The 20,006-nt window shown below is 38.2% G+C and overlaps 3 protein-coding genes across 5 annotated transcripts in view; 2 read left to right on the plus strand and 1 right to left on the minus strand.

Moving 5' to 3' along the window:
- The window catches only part of LOC147863259 (long chain acyl-CoA synthetase 6, peroxisomal-like), a 72,866-nt gene extending 63,751 nt beyond the window's left edge, over positions 1-9,115 (plus strand). For 2 of the 3 annotated variants that reach the window (XM_087321022.1, XM_087321021.1), the window contains exons 2-24: positions 2,178-2,225; positions 2,310-2,370; positions 2,690-2,767; positions 2,877-2,948; positions 3,151-3,232; positions 3,372-3,477; positions 3,805-3,881; positions 4,086-4,130; positions 4,205-4,291; positions 4,789-4,878; positions 4,948-5,027; positions 5,126-5,219; positions 5,339-5,427; positions 5,520-5,608; positions 5,675-5,804; positions 5,892-6,010; positions 6,103-6,226; positions 6,734-6,820; positions 7,846-7,949; positions 8,047-8,132; positions 8,220-8,309; positions 8,396-8,482; positions 8,579-9,115. In XM_087321022.1, coding sequence (XP_087177148.1) covers positions 2,715-2,767; positions 2,877-2,948; positions 3,151-3,232; positions 3,372-3,477; positions 3,805-3,881; positions 4,086-4,130; positions 4,205-4,291; positions 4,789-4,878; positions 4,948-5,027; positions 5,126-5,219; positions 5,339-5,427; positions 5,520-5,608; positions 5,675-5,804; positions 5,892-6,010; positions 6,103-6,226; positions 6,734-6,820; positions 7,846-7,949; positions 8,047-8,132; positions 8,220-8,309; positions 8,396-8,482; positions 8,579-8,674 — 1,887 coding nt within the window. In that variant the 5' untranslated portion in view covers positions 2,178-2,225; positions 2,310-2,370; positions 2,690-2,714 and the 3' untranslated portion in view covers positions 8,675-9,115. Of the gene's footprint in view, positions 1-2,177; positions 2,226-2,309; positions 2,371-2,689; positions 2,768-2,876; positions 2,949-3,150; positions 3,233-3,371; positions 3,478-3,804; positions 3,882-4,085; positions 4,131-4,204; positions 4,292-4,788; positions 4,879-4,947; positions 5,028-5,125; positions 5,220-5,338; positions 5,428-5,519; positions 5,609-5,674; positions 5,805-5,891; positions 6,011-6,102; positions 6,227-6,733; positions 6,821-7,845; positions 7,950-8,023; positions 8,133-8,219; positions 8,310-8,395; positions 8,483-8,578 lie in introns of those variants that run through there. The other variant, XM_087321024.1, reaches the window with a different exon arrangement.
- A 2,812-nt stretch (positions 9,116-11,927) lies between these two features.
- LOC147863260 (uncharacterized) lies at positions 11,928-13,922 on the plus strand. The gene is made up of 2 exons (XM_087320620.1): positions 11,928-12,203; positions 13,470-13,922. Exons 1-2 carry the CDS (start codon positions 12,042-12,044, stop codon positions 13,617-13,619), a joined length of 312 nt encoding a protein of 103 aa, XP_087176746.1. The 5' UTR covers positions 11,928-12,041; the 3' UTR covers positions 13,620-13,922.
- Positions 13,923-15,002: 1,080 nt separating this feature from the next.
- On the minus strand, positions 15,003-17,532 carry LOC147863261 (ER lumen protein-retaining receptor-like). Its single transcript, XM_087321029.1, has 6 exons — positions 17,418-17,532; positions 16,377-16,641; positions 15,911-16,026; positions 15,742-15,815; positions 15,590-15,653; positions 15,003-15,490 (listed from the first exon to the last, which is right to left on the minus strand). Exons 2-6 carry the CDS (start codon positions 16,545-16,547, stop codon positions 15,454-15,456), a joined length of 462 nt encoding a protein of 153 aa, XP_087177155.1. The 5' UTR covers positions 16,548-16,641; positions 17,418-17,532; the 3' UTR covers positions 15,003-15,453.
- Positions 17,533-20,006: the final 2,474 nt, after the last annotated feature.

Below are 20,006 nucleotides of genomic sequence, written 5' to 3' on the forward strand. Positions count from 1 at the left end.
ACGAAGAAATTTTTGCAAGAAGTTATGTGTTTAGAAGCACCGCTATCAAAATACCAAGCATCCGTAGAGTCACTTACCGATAAGCATACGTCATCCTTTGAGGGATCATACATTGTATGTATCGAGAATGCCCACTCATGTTGAGCAATGTGTGCTTCTACCTTCGTACCAGTAGAGGTGGTAACATTAAGACCATACTGTTTTTTCTTCTCTTCACTAGCTTTCCTTTTTTGACATTCGTTAATGTCATGGCCTGGTTTACGTCAAAAATTACACCTTATCTTCTTCTTCTCATCATGGAAAGTTGAGGCATCATTGCCTTTAGAAGGAAGGTTATTTTGTTTTCGTCCTTGTTGGCCTTTGAACTTGGAATAGGTAACAAAGGCTTGATCACCACTATTAAGAACATCTCGATTTGCTAAAGATTGAAATTCCTGTAAGAGAAGGGAGATTAGCTCATCAAAGCTGAAGCTCTCTTTACCTCTTGTAAGAAGCCTTATTGTTGTGGCAAAGCCTTGATATGAATCCGGAAGCGCGGCAAGAACTTTAGAATCTAGTTGCTTGTCTGAAATCACTTCATCAATGTTGAGTAGTTGTTCCTTGAAGTCCTTGATTTTTGTCACGAATGCATCCATGGATTCACCTTCTTGCATCCTTGTTTCTTCAAGTTGTCGCTTAAGCATAGCGACTCTTGCTTCATTCCTTTGAGCATACAGGTTCTTTAACATATGTGGAACAATGTGACATTGGACCAATAATGCGATGAGAGCATGGGCTTGAGCATCCTTACCATCCCACTTAAGTTGTGAAGAAGTAGATAGTTGAGTGGAGCTTGAAGCATTGTTTGTGTCAGTTGCTCCTGAATGGGAGGGAGAGTTTGGAGAAGAACTTGAAGTTGGACGTTCATCGGATCCGATGACAATGTCCCATAGCTGCTTTGCTACCAATACATGTCTCATCATGTACGCCCACATAGGATAGTTAGTACCATCCAACTTCTCTTCAACATTAAGCATACTGAAAATATTAGTTTGCTCAGCCATTGCAGAAGCAAGAAATATGGATGAGATATTGTAGTACTTGGTGGTTATATTCACCAAAATGTACTAAAGCAATATAATATTGAAGCAATAGATGAGAGATAAGAGTTACTCTGATGTGCTGAAAATTTATTTGTTGTGGTAAAAACTGGTTGCTGCAGTTGCTGTGCAGTTAGGGTTTGAGACTGCTACAAAATGCGTTTTGACTATACCTCCAAAAACAAAAATCTGATTTGGGTGTGCACGTAGTCAGAAGAATCAGCTCGTAATCTACTTTTTGAAAATGTGAAAATAGAGAAAGATCGCCTTTGCTACAGCTTTCTGTTCAAACTTTTGTTGCTGTAGATGGAGAGGTTTGATGTCTTCTTAGGTGGGAAGAGATAAACAGAAAGTTCTGTCTATGCCTATTTGGAAGGATAGGATAGAGAAAGTAACCTAAACCTGCTCTAATACCATGTAGAAAAAGACAGGGATCTAGACTAACTCTCATACAACAAGACCACTTAGAAAACTTCAGGAAATATAGTAGATTAGGAAAAACGAGCACTGATTACAAAGATGTAGAATGGTTTATATAACCAGTTTCTACAGGACTTATAGACCCAACAATTACTATATTAGGTTCACACTATTATAACTATATTCACACCTAACAACTACTTAACTAGGTTCAAACTATTCTAAGTGTGTTCACACCCAACAGTAACTTAACTAGGTTCACACTATTATAACAATGTTCACACCAAATCTTTCATAGGGTACACGTTAAGTGTAACAAACCCCCCTAAAGTGAATGGTGTGGACTTGAATGTGGTCACTATCTAGGTGTTGGAAGAATGCCCAATTCCTTGCAAAAATATTCAAACTTTTCTCTTGATAGAGCCTTGGTGAAAATGTCTGCAACATTTTCATGAGTTGGTACATAGACCAAGGTTATCTCTTTAGCATGGAACTGCTCCCTCACATAGTTTTGAATGGTTACCTTCGTGAGGATTTATGATGGGGTGCTATATATAGTGAAAAGCTTTCTTGAATATAGATTTCTGGAGCAATAGCTGATACCTGTCAAAGTTTTCAATATTAGTCTCTAAGATTTCTAAGGAGAGAGTAAGTTTCACTAAACTACATTTATTTCAGGAGAGAGTGGACTGAGCTTGCAGCACACAGCTGGAGAGTTTTATATCAGTGAGAACATGTTTTAATTAAAGCACATTTCATTATTCATGCATTCTGAAGAAGGTTGATAACTAATATTTTTCTTTTGGATAGACAATGGCTATAGTGTTGAACTACCAGAGAAACTCAGTACTGGTAAATGGAATGTCTATAGGTATTGTTTAAACATAGTTCTTTTTGTTCAGATCTTTATTTAATTTTAGGGGAGAAGTTTGAAATATGCCTGAGTTTTTGTTATTTCCCCAAAAGCCCTTGAACCCCTGAAAGAGAGGAAAAGTAGGATGACTTTACCACATAGTTTGATCAAATAGCATATATAATTTCCCTTTCAGGGGTTGTGCAAAGCCATCTGGGGGAATAATGAAACTTAGTGGCATTTGGGGGCAATAAAGAAGAATTCAAGGGTAGTTCAGGTCTTTTCCTTAATTTTACTACACACCAGATATTTATGGATTCTTTTGTTGGAGAGCTAGATCTGCACGTTCTCCATTAAAACTGATGGATCACTTTCCTGATCGCCCTGATGATCGAACTTTGCATGACAATTTTGTGTGAGTAAATTTTTTTGATGGTGTGCTGATAATTGGAGCATATAACTCCATCTGATTCAATGAAATTTCAAGCAGACGGTAATACTTTTCAAGTAAAACGTTGATCCAGGTATTCGACAAAAATGTTTCAAGACTTGAATTATCTTGGCACGAGAATGCAAGAGGATGGAAATGTTGGAGAGTAAGTGTGAATGTGTTGCTTGCAGAAAGGTTTCATTTTCTTCCTGCTAAATGCTATTAAAGTGCATACATACTGAATTATCTTCGAGGTTAACCTTAAGAAGTGCCTCTTGCATAAATGAAGGATGTTGCCATTTAATATATGATCAATAGTTGTTTCAATAATATGCATCCTTATCACGAGGAATACTTTTGGAGTTAAGATACAAGTGGATGACCTATGGTGAAGCTGGGACAGCTAGAGCAGCCATTGGATCTGGTTTAATTTTACATGGGATTTCCAAGGTGGATGGCATAATAATTTATCAGCTATTGATCTATAAAATGTTAATACAACTATGTGCTTTCTCCAGCTGTGCACCCAAGAAGTGGGTCTGGAAAGGCTTCAGAGACAAATAAACTCATACTGATCATTGACAAACAGGGCTCTTGCATTGGGCTGTACTCCATCAATCGGCCAGAATGGCTCATTACAGAGCATGCATGTTCATCTTATTCTTTCATCTCTGTTCCTTTATATGATACACTTGGTAAGTTAGTGTTTTCTAAATATTATTGTTGTTGTTATTTTGGGGGGAAAATTCGAAATACACTTGAGTTTCTCTTTATTTCCCCAAATGACTTAACTCAACCCTCAAAGGAGATATTTATGTGCTATTTGAGCAAATTATTTGGTCAATTGTCCCCTTTTTCTCAATTACGTATGTGGTCAGTTCATCCCATTTTCCCTCTTTCGGGGACTGAAGAAATCTCAGGGCATTTGGGAATATCAAGAAAAACTTGGGGGTATCTCAGTTTTTGAGTTTATTTTTTACTATACATTTTAGCACCACAGCTTATTAATTCTATCCTCACAGGCCCCGATGCCGTAAAGTTCATTATTGATCATTCTGACATGGCATGTGTGTTCTGCACTGCTGACAAACTTGAGATTGTAAGCTTTTCCAATCTCTGATTTTACACATGCTTCTAGAAATTAGAACTGGATTTAATTGATGACGAAGACAAGTTACAACGTTCCTCTATCAACTTTAACTTAGTTTCCATTTTATTCTGTTTCATCAACAAAATGTTGTTTAAGATAAAATGTGGATTCACATTGTATTGTCTCTAATGGTATTTATATTTTTACTTTCAGGTCCTCAACTGTATTTCTGAAAAATCTTCTGTGCAGTTGGTTGTGGTACTATCTGGTTTTTTAGCATTGTGATTTTGAAAGGTGTAACGATTATAAATTTGCAATCATTTACTTTATAGGTAATTGGGGGAAATGACACGCTACTACATTTGCTTTCTTCTAAACCAGGGGTAGATATTGTTTCTTATTCAAAGCTGCAAGAACAAGTAAGTGTCCATATAAAAGGAGACATGCATTGTCCCTCATCTTTCATTGATTGATTCAAAGAAATTGGTTCACTTTGGATAAAAATATGCTTTTCAAGTTGTTAACATATGTCTGAAACATGCTCACATTATTAGGACTTGAATATCTGTTCAATCCTTAATAAATGGATTCCCATTACAGTTTTGGCATTATAAATTAAAAGTATGATTCAATGGGCTTTCTTGGTGCCAATTTCCTCCGTTTTTTTATGTATGTGCTCTGTGCTGTCTTTAAAATTCCAGCGTTGAGATTCGATTTATGGATATCTGCAGTATAAGATATGAATTTTTTCTTATGGATTTTTTGTGCTAGGCAGTTCATTTAAAATGGAAAAAATGAAACAATTGGTAAATTTAGTTATTTAATGTTGAATACACTGCTTACCACTCTTGAACATGAGTTTCTTGGTCTAATCTACCATTTGTGACTCTGTTTTTCTTAAATGTACTTTTTCTAGGGGAAAAATAATTTGACGTCTTTTGTGCCACCCCTGCCTGAAGATATTGCAACTATATGCTACACTTCAGGCACAACTGGACCCCCTAAGGTTTGGGATTGCACCTAAGAATGCAATCTGTTATCGTCAATGCAGTAATTAATTATTGCAACTATGCAGGGGGCTGTTTTAAGTCATGGTAGTCTTTTGGCTAATGTTGCAGCTGGTTGTTTAAAACTTACAATCCACCCCACTGATGTGTAAGCTCTCTGATATCACTGGCTATGTATTTCTAGCCCTCTTTCTTAATGCAATCGTACGCTGTTTGGTGAAACCATTAATTCTGTTCCATGAACAGTTATATTTCATATCTTCCATTAGCTCACATTTATGAAAGAGTAGCTGTTATTCTTATGTCAACTCATGGTGCAGCTATTGGGTTCTATCAAGGGGTAAGACTGTACTAGACTAGGTTCACAAGAATTTATATCCTTTAAACTTGGATGTAACTGACAAAATTTATGCACTGGTTAATACAAAATTTATACACTGGTTAATGCTGGATTTCTAGGATGTCATGAAATTGTTCGATGATATGGGTGTCCTGAGGCCAACTATTTTTGCTAGTGTTCCTCGTCTTTACAATCGCATTTATGATGGGTAAAGAGTGCTACTTTACATCTATATGAGCACTTTGTAGAGAAAACATATGCTAAAGCAAATTGGGTCATGACTCATGCGATTTATTGCAGAATTATTTCAGCTGTGAGAGCATCTGGTGGCTTAACAGAGAGAATTTTTAATATTGCTTACAATGCAAAGAAACAAGCCATCCAAAAAGGTAGATCCTACTTAGAGAGGTTTTTCTGCATGGAAAACCCAAAGATCTAATAATCTCTACTGTCAGGAAAAACACCATCCCCTATTTGGGATCGCCTAGTCTTTAACAAAATAAAAGCAAAGTTGGGGGGGCGTGTACGTTTGATGACATCTGGGGCATCCCCAATATCACCAGATGTCTTGGATTTTCTCAGAATGTATGGTGTTAAAAGTCTTTTTTTGCAGTTTTGAAGTTTAAATTTGATTAAAAAAATTGTTTTTCAGACTGTGCTTCCTTTCTGCAGTTGTTTTGGTGGTTTTGTCACTGAAGGGTATGGTATGACAGAGACAGCTTGTTTCATTTCTACATGTGATATAGGTGATAATACATCAGGTCATGTTGGATCACCTACTGCTGCATCTGGTGACTCACTAAATCCGTTGAAGATCTTCCAATAGCAATAATATTATTGAAATGAACTCGGCGTTTATATTATTGTTCCGTATATCTTGCAGAGATCAAACTTGTAGATGTTCCTGAGATGAATTATACAGCAGGGGATAAGCCATATCCACGGGGAGAAATATGTGTCAGGGGACCAGTTATCTTCAAAGGCTATTTCAAAGATGAGACACAAACGTATTGATTCTTCGATCTTGCGCCTTTTACACAGTTCAAATTCCTACCAATGCATAACAATCGACAATGGCTCAGTTCGGTTAGAGAGTGTCAAAACTGAACCGAACCAAACCACGAAACCGTTAAACTGAACCATTAAAAAAAATTCAAACTGTTAAACCATTAAACCGTTACAACCAGGGTTTCGTGGTTTCGGTTTCGGTTTTCAACTTAGGTCAAAACTCAAATTTAAAATTTTCAAAATTTTAAAGATTTTCCTAAAATGTGAGAATAAGGCCTGAAAATTAAAAGATTATTTAAAACCAATTAAAAAAACAATTGTTAAACCATTTAAACTGCGGTTTTTAACTGTTGAAACCAAATCGAACCGTTTAAAAAAACCTGAAACTGAACCGAATCGTTTAAACCATTAAGCCGTTAAGCCGTGGTTTTGCGGTTCGGGTCGGTTCAAACAAACAGAACCGCTGCGAACTATTACCAATACACTTTATTCATATCTATTTGCAGAAAGGAAGTTCTAGATGAAGAAGGCTGGCTGCATACTGGAGATATTGGAGAGTGGTTGCCTGGTGGAAGGCTTAAGATTATTGATAGGTTAGTTAATCATGTTTTATGATATTTTGCTATGTACTAATGATAGAATAGCTTCAGAAAATATTATGACAGAAACTCTTTAGCTTTTGTTTTTTCTCTAAGAAGTTATCTAACAACAATCTTCTTTGAGTAAATCAAATGTATAACTCAATCCCGCGAGGCTACATATTTTTCAGAAAAACCCTTTGTATCAAGATAGTTAGTAGTGCTCTTGTGAAGAGAAGAAATGCATGGTCACATGCCCGCATTATGCAATCGTTTGTGAGCTTCATCATTATCGTGGCACCTTTTGTGCAGATTGTACATATGGATATCCAACATGTTATTGACTACGAATCAATGATGGAAGCTATTTATGATTTTGGAATATCTATCTATATATATATATACACACACATATGTATGTACGTATGTATGTATATGTTAAATATGATTGTACCCTCTGATCTTGCTACATCTGTAACGGAAGACCAGTTGACAGTTTCTTCAGGGCTTTCCTATTGAGAGATAGATCTTCCTGTTAAGTGGTTGAAGGTATTTTGTCCTCACTGGATTGGAAATCAAGAAGGAAATTTCATCATCATTAATTCTACTCTATGGGATCAACTTTCATTCATGCCTTCATCCAAGTTCAATCCTACCTACCTTAGCAACTCAGATGCCATGAGTTTTGTGGTGGTTTGGATGCTTCAAGCATTGCAAGTTAAGTGTGCTTGAGCTAGAACAGTACTGGGATGGGTAACCTCCCGGGAAGTTCTGGCTACATCTACGATAGTAATGGGTTCAGGGGGGGCCATTGCTATCAAGAGTGGACACACTCTGTATTTGAGCGGTATGCCGATCTGCACTCCTTGCAAACCCTAGAAAGTGTTTGAAGATAATTTTTCCCTCACTGGATTGGAAATCAAGAAGGAAATTTCATCATCAGTAATTCTACTCTATGGGATCAATTTTCATTCGTGCTTTCATCCAAGTTCAGTCCAATCATGAAAAGAAAGAGCTTAATCTGTCTACATACCTTGCAGGAAGAAAAATATTTTCAAGCTTGCACAAGGAGAGTATATTGCTCCGGAGAAGATAGAAAATGTGTACATAAGAAGCAAGTATATTGCCCAATGTTTCATACATGGTAAGCAAATTTGAACTGGCTATTATTGAATATGAAGATCAATGTAAGGTCTATAATGTGTGAAGAAAGGGCAGGTTTTCAATCCTTTATGTATTAGGGGATAGCTTAAACTCAAGCCTGGTTGCGATTATCGTTGTTGATCCCGAAGAGGTCTTAAAATGGGCTACGTCAAGAGGCATAAAGGTCTCTCTATCTGTGTGTGTGTGTGTGTGTGTGTAATGATGTCTCTATCTACATCTATGTTTATATATGTATGTGTATGGTTTTTAGCATGCAAATGATCTGGAAGCTCTATGTAAAGACCCAGAGGTGCGAGCAACTATACTTGCTGACATGGATGCCCTAGGGCATGATGCCAAGGTGAAATGCTTTACATTGGTCTTTTTTTTCTTTGCAGCAACATTCTCATAACAATGTTAATTTGTTTGCAATTTCAACTATGACAGTTGCGAGGATTTGAATTTGCCAAATCTATAGAACTTGTTGTGGAGCCATTCACGTTGGAAAATGGGATGCTTACACCTACCTTCAAGGTATACTTCGGTAGTTTTAGAGCCTTCTTGTTTGTTTTAGGTTGTCTTACAATTGAGATTTCTACATGGTTATTACCTTTGGTTGACTATAACTAGATTAAAAGACCTCAAGCAAGGGCCAAGTTCGCAAAGACCATAGAGGATATGTATGCTGAGCTTGCTTTGAAAGAAGATGGAAAGATGATGGTATGATGAACATGGTTTTCAGAAACCTTTTTCATCTTAGTTTTATTAAATTGGAAGGTAGTTCATTGCGGTTCCTTCAAAAAGACAACATAAACCCACCCCATTCATGTCTGCTATTGGATATACTCTCAGCCATTGTGTATGAAAAACTAGTCACAATATGTTACTAAATAGTACCCAAAAAAAATGTTAGCCTTCAGGAGGGGAATTTGTTAGTGTATAAAAGGCATGTTCAAATAATCAAACAATGATAATAAAAATGTTGCAAGAGTGTTCTATTATTACATGAAAGGTTACAGTCAAATACATTCCTTGTGAGGAAAAGCTTTCAATGTGAAGTTTGGTGGGTTTTTAGTTTTTTACCTTGTCTCTAGGAAACACTTGAAAAGACATCATTTTAAGTTAGTGATTATAAACGGAAAATGTTTACAATCTTATTTTTCATCTTACTGAAAATGTAGAATCTTGTGCACAAGAGAATGATGCTTTCCACTTGTTGAGACAAGAGTTAACTGCTATCTAATATATATGAAGGATTTTATATATACAATAGGATGGTCACATGCTTTAAATCATTCTCTCTCCTTCACCACAAAAGGGACCACGTGGGTCTTGGACTAGAAAGGACACAAAGGCTTAGAGGGCTCGGATGATAGGGGGCTCAAATGCTCTTAGGAATCAAAAGCTCAATAGAGTCAAGTGCTCCTCATACTCAGAGGTTTGTCAGAGTTGAAACCTCTCCAAAGTCAAAGGGAAACCAAGTTGAAGGGATTGTAGCATCGAGGGGAGAGCATACTCGAAGGGAGCACAGAGTCGAAGGGAGAGTAGAGTTGAAGGGTGCATGGTCAAAGGGAAAGACATGCCCTTCTCTTTTCCTCATCTCACTCTTGCAAGTAGGCCAACAGTTTATGCACGAGGTTAGGGTGGAAACAAGCAATTAATGTAATGGACATAACTGAAGGATGTACAAGCAAGATTAAGAATGAGGAGACTTGTATTAGGCTGTAAACATTTAGATTAAACAAGGAAAACCCTTTTTAGGTTAGGATGTACAACGGTTCGAGTGGACAATTACAACGGTGGTAGCAACTCTAACCACTAATTAAATAGTGAAGACAAAAAGAAAGATAAACGAGGAGAGTTGAAACTCTTGGTGATGGCGAGTCGTGTGGGCCCTTGAGACCATAGCTACCATCAATGGCTACAATACATGAGTCGGGGTAGAGTTTTCAGGCAACTCCGTCCTCCCTTTGAGCGATCAGTGTATGAGTTTGCGGAACCTCTCCTTGAATCCTCAAGACGCTAAATGTAGAAGATGAAGAAGAGCACCCAAAAATGTTAGGAATGCAGAAGTAAAAGAAGAAGACCAAAACGCCCAAAACGAACTAGAGACCCAAAAGGTGCCCTCTTCCCCTCCTTTTATCGGGGGAGGGTGTCTCAAAATGTTGTTATTTGAAAATGAAAGAAGAATAAAATATAGTCCTAGATTCGCTACAGGAATTTCGAAATCTCCACCCTTGTTCATTATGTTTTCATAATTTTACTAGCGTGCCCCTTTCACTTTCCCTCCTTTTGACATTTCTCTCCTTTTTCCCCATACACTTCCGCGGCTCCGCCCTTCCTTCTCCCACTTTCTACCTTTGGCCATGCCATATCACGACAATGTAACAAAGATGTTTCTCAATAATGTGTATATCATTGCAAGAAACTTTGATCAATGATGTATAAACCATTGCAATATCAATGTTAGACATAATGTTTGTAAAAGGTTTGAAAAGAAAGTGCTTAGGTGTAAGAAGGCAAAGCTAGGATTACTTGAGCACTAGTTTAGGTCCTTTGATAGCGTCTTAAGTTGTCATCTATTGTATTCCTCAATTGTTAGGAATATATCCCTCCTTTGGGAGGAACCGACTATTCGGCTGAGTAAGAGTTGACAGTTGAAGACAAGGAGTAGCCGACTGGTCAGGCCAAGAGTCGACAGTCGAAGACAAGGTCCACAAGGAGTAGCCGATTGGTCAGGCCAAGAGCCGACAGTCGAAGACAAGGAGTAGTCGACTGGTCAGGGGTTTTCGAGTAAAACCTGTGTATTCTGCGTACTGTGCATATATTGTCTATTTGTTGTTTTTTGTTTCCGCATTGTGTATATGCAATCGATCTATCTCGTCTACTTGTGGTCCATTTCCCATCATCAATAACTCCATGCCAACAGTTAACATTCGATGAACAATATGTAACGACATATTCATGCATAATATGTAGAGCATATGGTTATGAGAACTATGTTTGTAATGTTTCCTCCTATGTTTCACCAACTAAAATAAGCATGGCCCAACTTGTGTTGCATACGAGATCGTGTTGGAGTCCTAGATTGGCATCTTGGATCCCAAGCACGATGACTTTGCATTGCTTTTCAATTCTAGATTGAGAGCCACACTACATGAAGACGAAGACAATTGAATCAACAAGGAGAATACAACATATTCACTATTGAGGGTGCCAAAATGATCCATGGAACCCCAAACCATTTACAAACTGCTCTGCCTAAAACTATCAAGGGGAAGCAGGAATGAGTTGGAAGTGAAAGAAAAACATCATTCTAATTGTAGTAGGTGACAAACATGTGATGCAAGTATAGCAGTAGTGAACTCTCCCCTACTATGGGAAAAAAAAAACTTAGTAATGCAAGTATTGGGGAAAAAAACTTAGTAATGAAGTAATTCAAATTTCCAATGATTTCTTAAAATGTCAGAACTAGCCCTAAAAGTTAAAAGGTTGTTAAAAACCATGTTCAAGAAAATAATCAAGTGCCAACCCTAAACCATTAAACCATTTGAAACCTATTCAAGGAAATAATCAAGTGCCAACCCTAATGCATTGAACCGTTTGAAACCTATTCAAGAAAATAATCAAGTGCCAACCTTAAAGCATTGAACCGTTTGAAACCTATTCAAGAAAATAATCAAGTGCCAACCCTAAACCATTAAACCGTTTGAAACCTATTCAAGAAAATAATCAAGTGCCAACCCTAAAACCATTAAACCGTTTGAAACCTATTCAAGAAAATAATGGAGTGCCAACCCTAAACCATTAAACCGTTTGAAATCTATTCAAGAAAATAATCAAAGTGCCAACCTAAACCATTTAAAGGACGGTTTCAAACCGTTTAAACCAGAAACCGTTAAGCCTCGATTGACAGACCCCGTTAAACCGTTAAGTCTATTCTTCATTAGTGTGAAACCAACAGACCCTTTTAACCTTCCATTTGAGAGAAGTATTGCCCCTGCAGCTCCACACTAAACCCTAACAGACAGGAAAACAGAGGCAGCAAACAGAGGTAGAGAAGAGAAGAAGAAGGAGAAGAAGAAGAATTATCATGAAGCCCATCATCGCCCTGGTTCTTTCCAACAAGATGCAGAAGTCCGTGGTTGTGGCTTCTTACCACTTCTGGGAGGACACAGTCCACAAGAAGAAAGTGCAGCGCAGGACAAAGCTCATGGCGCATGACGAAGAGAACCAGTGTAACATCGGAGATTGGGTAGGACATTGTATTAGCTCTTGAAGCAAAATTTTGTTTTTACTTTTTGTTTTTTTTATTTTTCTTCGTATTGTGGAACCGATTTGCTTGATTCGGTTAAAGGAAATGATCAAAACATATACATAATTTGAAATGTGTGTGTGTGTGTGTGTGTGTGTGTGTGTGTGTGTGTGTGTGTGTGTGTGTGTGTGTGTGTGTGTGTTTGAATGTATGTAAGACACAGAAAGAAAGATATATAACGCCTTTAAGAGGCCAAAATGGCCTATAAGACCAAACAAGAGATTACAGAGAAGAAACTGACATCAGCCTTGATACAGGGTAACTGTAGATTGGCAAATTTTATGATGTATTATTGTCCTCTGGGACATGACTCACAAAACAAATCTTACATGATAGAATAGAAATCAAGAGAGATGTGTATAATAGAGCGAGGGCATTCTCTGATATGCATTACATACATGTATGTATATGTTTATGTGCACACATACAAATAAGAAAGTGAAATAAGTTTGAAGTTGAATACAAAGAAGAAAATCAAGAGTTTACGACGGAGTATAGAGAAGGTGAGTGAGAGAGAACAAGAAGAAGTGGAAAGCCTAGCATGTTTTGGAGAGAAGTAAGTTTAGTATTTTTTGGTCAACACTGGTTGATTATAAGGAGACAATTAGCGATTAGTAGAGATCTAATTTCAATTCATGTTTATCTACAATTTAGAATGAGCTAATATGTGGCTATTCCAGATTGATGTAAGCTGGAACTCTTGAGACAATAAGAAAGAGGTATGCAGCAAGCATAAAACTTCAATGCTCACCATAGAGGGAACTTTCAACTGAAGGAATATGCCTGTGACCAACTTTAGAAGAAAAGGAAGAAACATTTACTGAACTGCCCCTATTTTTTCATGAAATTACTGGAAACCCTCTCTTTCTCATCCAGATTACTAGTGACAGAACACTTCACATCAAAATGTCCTGAGTGTTGCAATTGGAATATTAATCTCTTTTTCTTGGGGTTTTAACATTCATGTTTTTATTAAGTTATTATTCCATGGTATTTTTCTGGGTTTACAAGATAAGCTCTGGTAAACCCTTGGAGTTGCTCAGAGATAGATAAAAACTTTTTTCACTATGAATGCCAGATAGTTTTGAGGTGTCAATGCCTTTGTTTCTACATCTAAACATGTGTTTCATTGAATCTTGACCTTTTATATTGCAATTGAGAAACCATTCTGTTACTTTCAAATCTGATGTGATGATATCTCTACAGGTGAGGCTTGCTCCTTCGCGTCCTTTGAGCAGGAGAAAAAGATGGATAGTAGCAGAGATTGTTAAAAAGGAGAAGGTATATGTACGACCAAAAGAGGCCACTGCTACTGATGTTACTGAAACTCTTGTGGGTCAACAAAAGAAACATTGAATGCCAATCCACTATTCAACACATTAGAGGATTCATCATTCAAATACGTTAGATGAATCACTGGTTTGTTGATTTGGGCATTCCCTTTCGATTTTATATGCATTGGCCATGAACTGAATGTCCTGGGTAATGTCTCCCTGGTTCTGAAGCTATGCTCTGAGCTTCGTGTGAGTGAGCTCACAAACTCAAGTAATCAATATATTGTTAGATTAACCTTTGAAAACTTTGAAGCCATTGTATGTGTGTTAATATTTAATCTATCCCAAGTATACATGACGAACATGTGCTTAGTCTTTCTGGGCATAGATGTGCTTGTATACTAGCATCATCAATGAGCAAAAATAACTATAACTAAATATTTTGAGATACCGTTTACAATGAAGCTTCCAGTTGCAAAGGTGGTCTTTTGGCCTTGTTTTATGTCTATTAGTATTTCTCGATGGACATTCATAATGCAAATATTAATACATTTTTTCTGGCAGGAAAACTATGCCTTTTTGTACATTTATTTCCTACAACCAGATCGTATATGTATTGTTATCTTATTCTCTTTGTTGAGAGTATTGCTCTCAACTATATATTGATGGTGATGTTAGTGCACTATTATAAGAGCTAAACTAATATGGCACCATTTACATCTTGAATGTAATGCAAGTTGCAAGCACTAAACCTCTCTATCGCTTGATGTCATGCAAATCAACTTTAGGCTTCTCAGGATAATTGCAGAAAATTCCATTAGAGAGAGATTTCTTTTTGTTTTCTCTGCTTTCTGCGTCGTATTTTATAATTTATTTTATTCAAATTGAGAAAAGAAACCAATCATCTAAATAATTTGATTATTATTTATAACGTTAGCAATTGAATGTTGTCTTCATTAAAATTTTAAATTTTCATTATATTTCCTAAGCCTATGCTTCTTTTCTACTTTCACTTATATTGAATTTTGAATTGAAAAAGTATAAAGAAATTTATGCCTCTGTAACTTGTTAGGGTGCTGCTGTTGGTTGAAAACCAAGACCATGTTTAAGATCCCTAAGAATACCTGGTTCCATGGTGCTTGCTTGCAATTTATGTTAAAATTTCTCAAGAAAATTCTTGGTAGACATGCTGAACTCTCTCCAAAGTTAATTTCCTGGTTTGAAGAAACTAGCTATAGACCAAAATGTGAACAAAATAATATGCTGCAGACCGACAAGCATTTGCAGTTCATCCAGTGTATTATTTCTGCATCTCTATATTATCATTGTTATTCAAATTATCTCCTAGTTTTCAGTTTGTGTGTTATTGTTTGTGATTTTTATGAATTTACATCAAGAAACTCCTCGATACACTTCTGAAGTCTTTCAAACTTTAGGCAATTGCAGCGCAAAGTGACAGTCTCTTGTAGCAAAAATTTTAATTCAATAAATGTCTCTTCTAGCAAATGGATAAACTCCACAAGTTTCTACTTTAATTTTAAATCACCTATTAGGAATCTGAGCAAAAATTAATATCCTATGGCCATATCTTCTGCTACATGATCCAACCTATGTTCCTCAAGATATTCATGACAGGACATTTTATAGAGGGTATCAAACCCTATTGAATATTCAAAACTGCATGAACAGAACAGAGTATTAGAAGCACTTAGCCTCCAGAACCCCCCATTTAATATTTCCAAGAAAAAAATTGGTTGGATCCAGAGTTGCCATATTTGTGATAATTCAGGAGATGCCTTTGGTCATCTGACCTAAATAAAACTCACGTGTATATATAGCCAGCCCATATATAAGTGAACAGGCTATATGGTGTTTCTAAATGACAATGATTAGACTGAAACTTTGTCCGCAATCAATTATGATGGAAGATGCAGCTTCTCATTGTTCCTCCAACTGAAATAAGTTGATACAAATTTGAGCATATAAATTCCTGAAAAGGAATGGTGGCGCCCTCATATATTTGGCCAATGTAAATATTGGTGAGATATTTACCTTTTCAAGTAATAGTAGAAGAAATCTGCATAGAGAGCTGTTTGCACAAAGCCTGATATCCAAGCTATTGCACAACAAAGATGTGCCATTAATGCCATATTACCATATAGAAAAGGGAAAATTAGCATCACATTAAAAAAACCAAGTTATACTTAGCCATCGGTGGTAATTAGTCTCCGTCAAGTAACGGTACACCCAATTCAGCAGATAAAACCCTCGGTAAGTTCTGCCAGAATAAACACATCCACACACATTTACAATGTTCTTCAGCTTTTAATAAGGACTTGCCTAAACATTCAAAGCCTTGCATTACTTTCTCACCCAAGGAAAAAAACATAATTTCCTGTAAGATTGTCGATATTGTGAGTCCTTTGCAGCAACACCAGTTGAGGTAAAATAGCTACTGCCTCAAGATACAACGAAAATGTCCACATAACCTAATAATCAAATTGAATAGATTTTAAACACAATTCAATAGATATTTACATAGAATTTTATAACATACCCCAGGGCCCAGAGTTTTTCTTTATTTCACCAAAGACCCTAAGTTCTCATTATTTCCCTATATGACCCAGTTCAACCACTGAACGAGAGAAAAAGGGTATGAATCAATCATATGACTGCTAAAACAGTACATATATTTGCTCCAGGACGGGTTGACCAAGGACATAGAGGGATAACCGAAAACATAAGGGCATTTGGGAGAAAATAAGACTTGGGTATTTCAGAGTTTGTCCCATATCATTAGCTTTTAGGAGGGTGGTTCATATAATATGGATAGATTTACCCCCTGGAATGTGAATTTGTGATGTAGCACCAGCGCTAATCCGAAACAGCTAAGAATTAGAAAGTAATGACCGAATGTATCTTGGTCCTTGTCATAGGTTTGTCGAACAATCTTATGAGATCTCATGTACCATACAATGGCAAACGCAGTTGCAAGAAAAATAATCTTCATGACAGTATTATATATATAGAGGTAGCTAGTAAAGATATCCAGGTATCGGGTCGCGAAACAAGAGCATATAGCTCCTGGGTTTTGAGTGAAATACCTAAACACCATTTCAAATAGATGTAGAATAAATTACGCCTCATCAGAACAAATCATACAAGTTCCTATAAAAAATTAAAGCATCAAAAATGTGTTATGTCATCTATCAAATAGAAGCACATTCTTCAAACAAAGCAGCAACCTTCTTTTCTGCCCTTTATACCTTCAGAATATGCTATTCCTTCTCAATTTTCCTTTCTTTCTCCTGATTTAACAGTAGAGCTAATATATTTCTCCTGTATCCTCAACTCCGAAATTTCCTATCTAGAATCTGCAACCTAAAACATAATTCTAAATATAATGCAAGGATTCATGTTCTTCAGTACCTTGTAGCTAAGTTGTTCTATGAGCCTATTCCCCAAGCATGGCAGGATGACCTAATTTCATAATAGATGTATAGACTTTACATGCATATGAATGTATATGCGTACACTCACATATATAAGATAATGGCACCACACAGAATGAAAAGATTCTGAACGAGTTTAAGTGTTTCTTGCAAATTTAAATTACCTAACGATGATAGAAAAAACCTAGCTTACACAGCATAACTTAAAGAATGTAGAGGAAAAACCCAAATAACTATCACAGAAAAAAGGTTAACGACCACAAATAAAATAAAAAAACAAAACCCTAAATTTCACAGCAAAAGCCTAAACTTCAAAGAATTTAAATGCCAAGGATCATTATAAAACATAAGAGACAGGTGTGTGGGTGCAAGGATAATACACAGGTGGTCTCTCCTATAAAGAAGATAGAGAGAGAGAGAAAGGTTACCTGAGCAAGACTTGGTAGTTTGGATTTTCAACAGGAGCACGACAATGCTCAAGAGGTGGGTCATATCACCACAAAGCCTAAAAACATTCATCTCCGCTTCTTGCTTTTCTCCTCCTCCTCCTCCTCCTCCTCCTCTGTTCTTGTCTCTGGTCTTCCTTTCCCTTTTTCTTCACTCTGCTCTTTTTCTTCCTGATCCTCTGTTCTTTCTCTGTGTGTGTGTGTGTGTGTGTCTGATCTCTTCCTTCTCCAAGTCTCTCTGTTTGAATCTCTCCGTCTCTGTCTTTGGAGGGGAGGGGGGGAGCAGGGGTCTAATACATATATATATATATGTGAGCTTGATTTTCTGGGATTTTACATATATGACCTTCTCTCATGCTTTGCATTTTCCTGCTCTTTCTTTCTCTTCAAATTCTATGGAGTCTTTCTTCTTCCATGGATTTGATCAAACAACACACACACACACACATTTCTTGTCCGTGATGCATTTCATTATGACACCGAATCTATGGACCATGGATTTTACACTAAATCTGGAAGTGTTCATATAGTACCATTTGTTGAAGACAAGGCCGTCAATGCGGAAGATCAAATAGCATTCGATTCGAGTTGAGTACCTGCGTATGACAGTTTCTAAGATCGTGCACAGAGAGAGAGAGAGAGAGAGAGAGAGAGGAAGGAGGCACAAAAGACTCTTTCTATTCCATAGAAACACAATAATACAACCAACCTTACAAAAAGGTTACTAGGTCACTTTATATAGTGACACACTTAGGGCAACTACCATTTATGCTAATTACACAAATGGCCCAAACTTGAGCTATACAAAGGGATAGTGTGAATACGTCCATTATACACTTGTATTTGACACTCCCCCGTAATGGGCGTATACATGGGTTATCTAAGATTACAGGTATAAACCTAGGTGTTGAACACAGTGCTTGGCCACAACCGAGGAATAGGATCAACTCACAGAAAACGGGAAATACAAAGTGCACGAGGACAATAGAGAGAGAAAGGTACACTGGATATTTTACGTGGAAAACCCTAAATGGGAAAAACCACGGGAGTCCTCAATCTCCAACTATCACTATGAACAGGGATGTACACTGGTGAAGCTACAAGGCAACAACCTTGAGCTCACTGTCTTCGCCACAGGCGGCGGTAATACACAGAGACAACGACCTCTTCGTCTCTCTCTCTCTCTCTCTCTCTCTCTCTCGGCTGCTCTCACTTCGCATAAAAATGAGCAACAACAACAAACTGTTTGCCCTAAGTCATATTTATACACATATGACTTTCGGGCTATTTACAAATATAGCCTCAAGGGCTCTTGGCAAACATATTCACAAATATGTCCCTGCATCCGGATCTCTCTCCGGGTACATTCGTCATCCGGCTCCGTAACCGGGGTCTTCATCATCCGGATCCGTATCCGGGTACTCTTCATCCGGCTTCATGCCGGGTACTCTTCATCATCCGGTTCCGTAACCGCAACCGGGCTTGCCGTCATTCATCTCCGGACATCCCATCCGGAGGGACCGAAATCCCAACAAACTCCCCCTTCACTTCGGCATGGGATGTCTCTCCAATCCGACTCTCTTCCGGCACGCTCCCAGCTTGTCGGGTGTGAGCACTTTGGTCAGCATATCTGACCCGTTCTCTTCCGTGTGGATCTTCGTCAGCACGAACTCCTGGTCTTCTATCCTTTCCCGGATCCAATGATATCTTCGCTGGATGTGCTTCGTCCGGGAGTGATAGGCCGCGTTCTTCGCAAGGTGGATGGCACTCTGACTGTTGCAGTAGAGTCGGTACTCCTCTTGCCGGATACCGAGCTCTCTAATGAAGTCCTTCATCCATATTATTTCCTTGCCGGCTTCAACAGCCGCCATGTACTCCGCCTCCGTGGTTGACAACGCAACCGTCTTCTGCAGCCTCGACTGCCACGAAACAGCTCCCCCTGCATACGTCATCACATACCCTGATGTGGACCGGCTGGTATCTGCATCAGCCGACATATCAGAATCAGTAAAGCCGTCGAGTTCGGGCTTACCGGAGCCGAATCGGAGGCACACGTTTGCCGTGCCCTTCAGGTATCGGAGTATCCACTTGACCGCGTTCCAGTGCTCTTTGCCGGGATTGCTCATGTATCGGCTCACCACTCCAACTGCATATCCTATGTCCGGTCTTGTACACACCATTGCGTACATCAAGCTTCCAACGGCAGAGGCATATGGTACTTTCATCATGTCCTCCTTCTCAGCCTTTGTCTTGGGGCTTTGCTTGCTGGACAACTTGCAGTTTGCCGGGAGGGTTGACCCGCCCGGTCTTGCTTCCGACATGTTGAACCGGTGAAGCACCTTTGTCACGTACTTCTCCTGTGACAGCCACAACTGCTTCTTCCGGTCCCGGATGATGTGCATCCCTAGTATTTGCCTCGCCGGACCCAGGTCCTTCATAGAGAAGGTTCGGTGAAGCGCTTTCTTCAGCATCCGTATCTTGACCTGGTCCCGTCCGACGATCAACATGTCGTACACGTACAGGAGGAGTATCAGAGAGTCTCCTCCTTCGAACTTCTTCACAAACACGCAG

Source organism: Azolla caroliniana, unplaced genomic scaffold (assembly GCF_043228905.1).
Source record: "Azolla caroliniana isolate FFs.n. ecotype wild unplaced genomic scaffold, voAzoCaro1.0.p SCAF_6, whole genome shotgun sequence".
NCBI classification, from domain to species: Eukaryota; Viridiplantae; Streptophyta; class Polypodiopsida; order Salviniales; family Salviniaceae; genus Azolla; species Azolla caroliniana.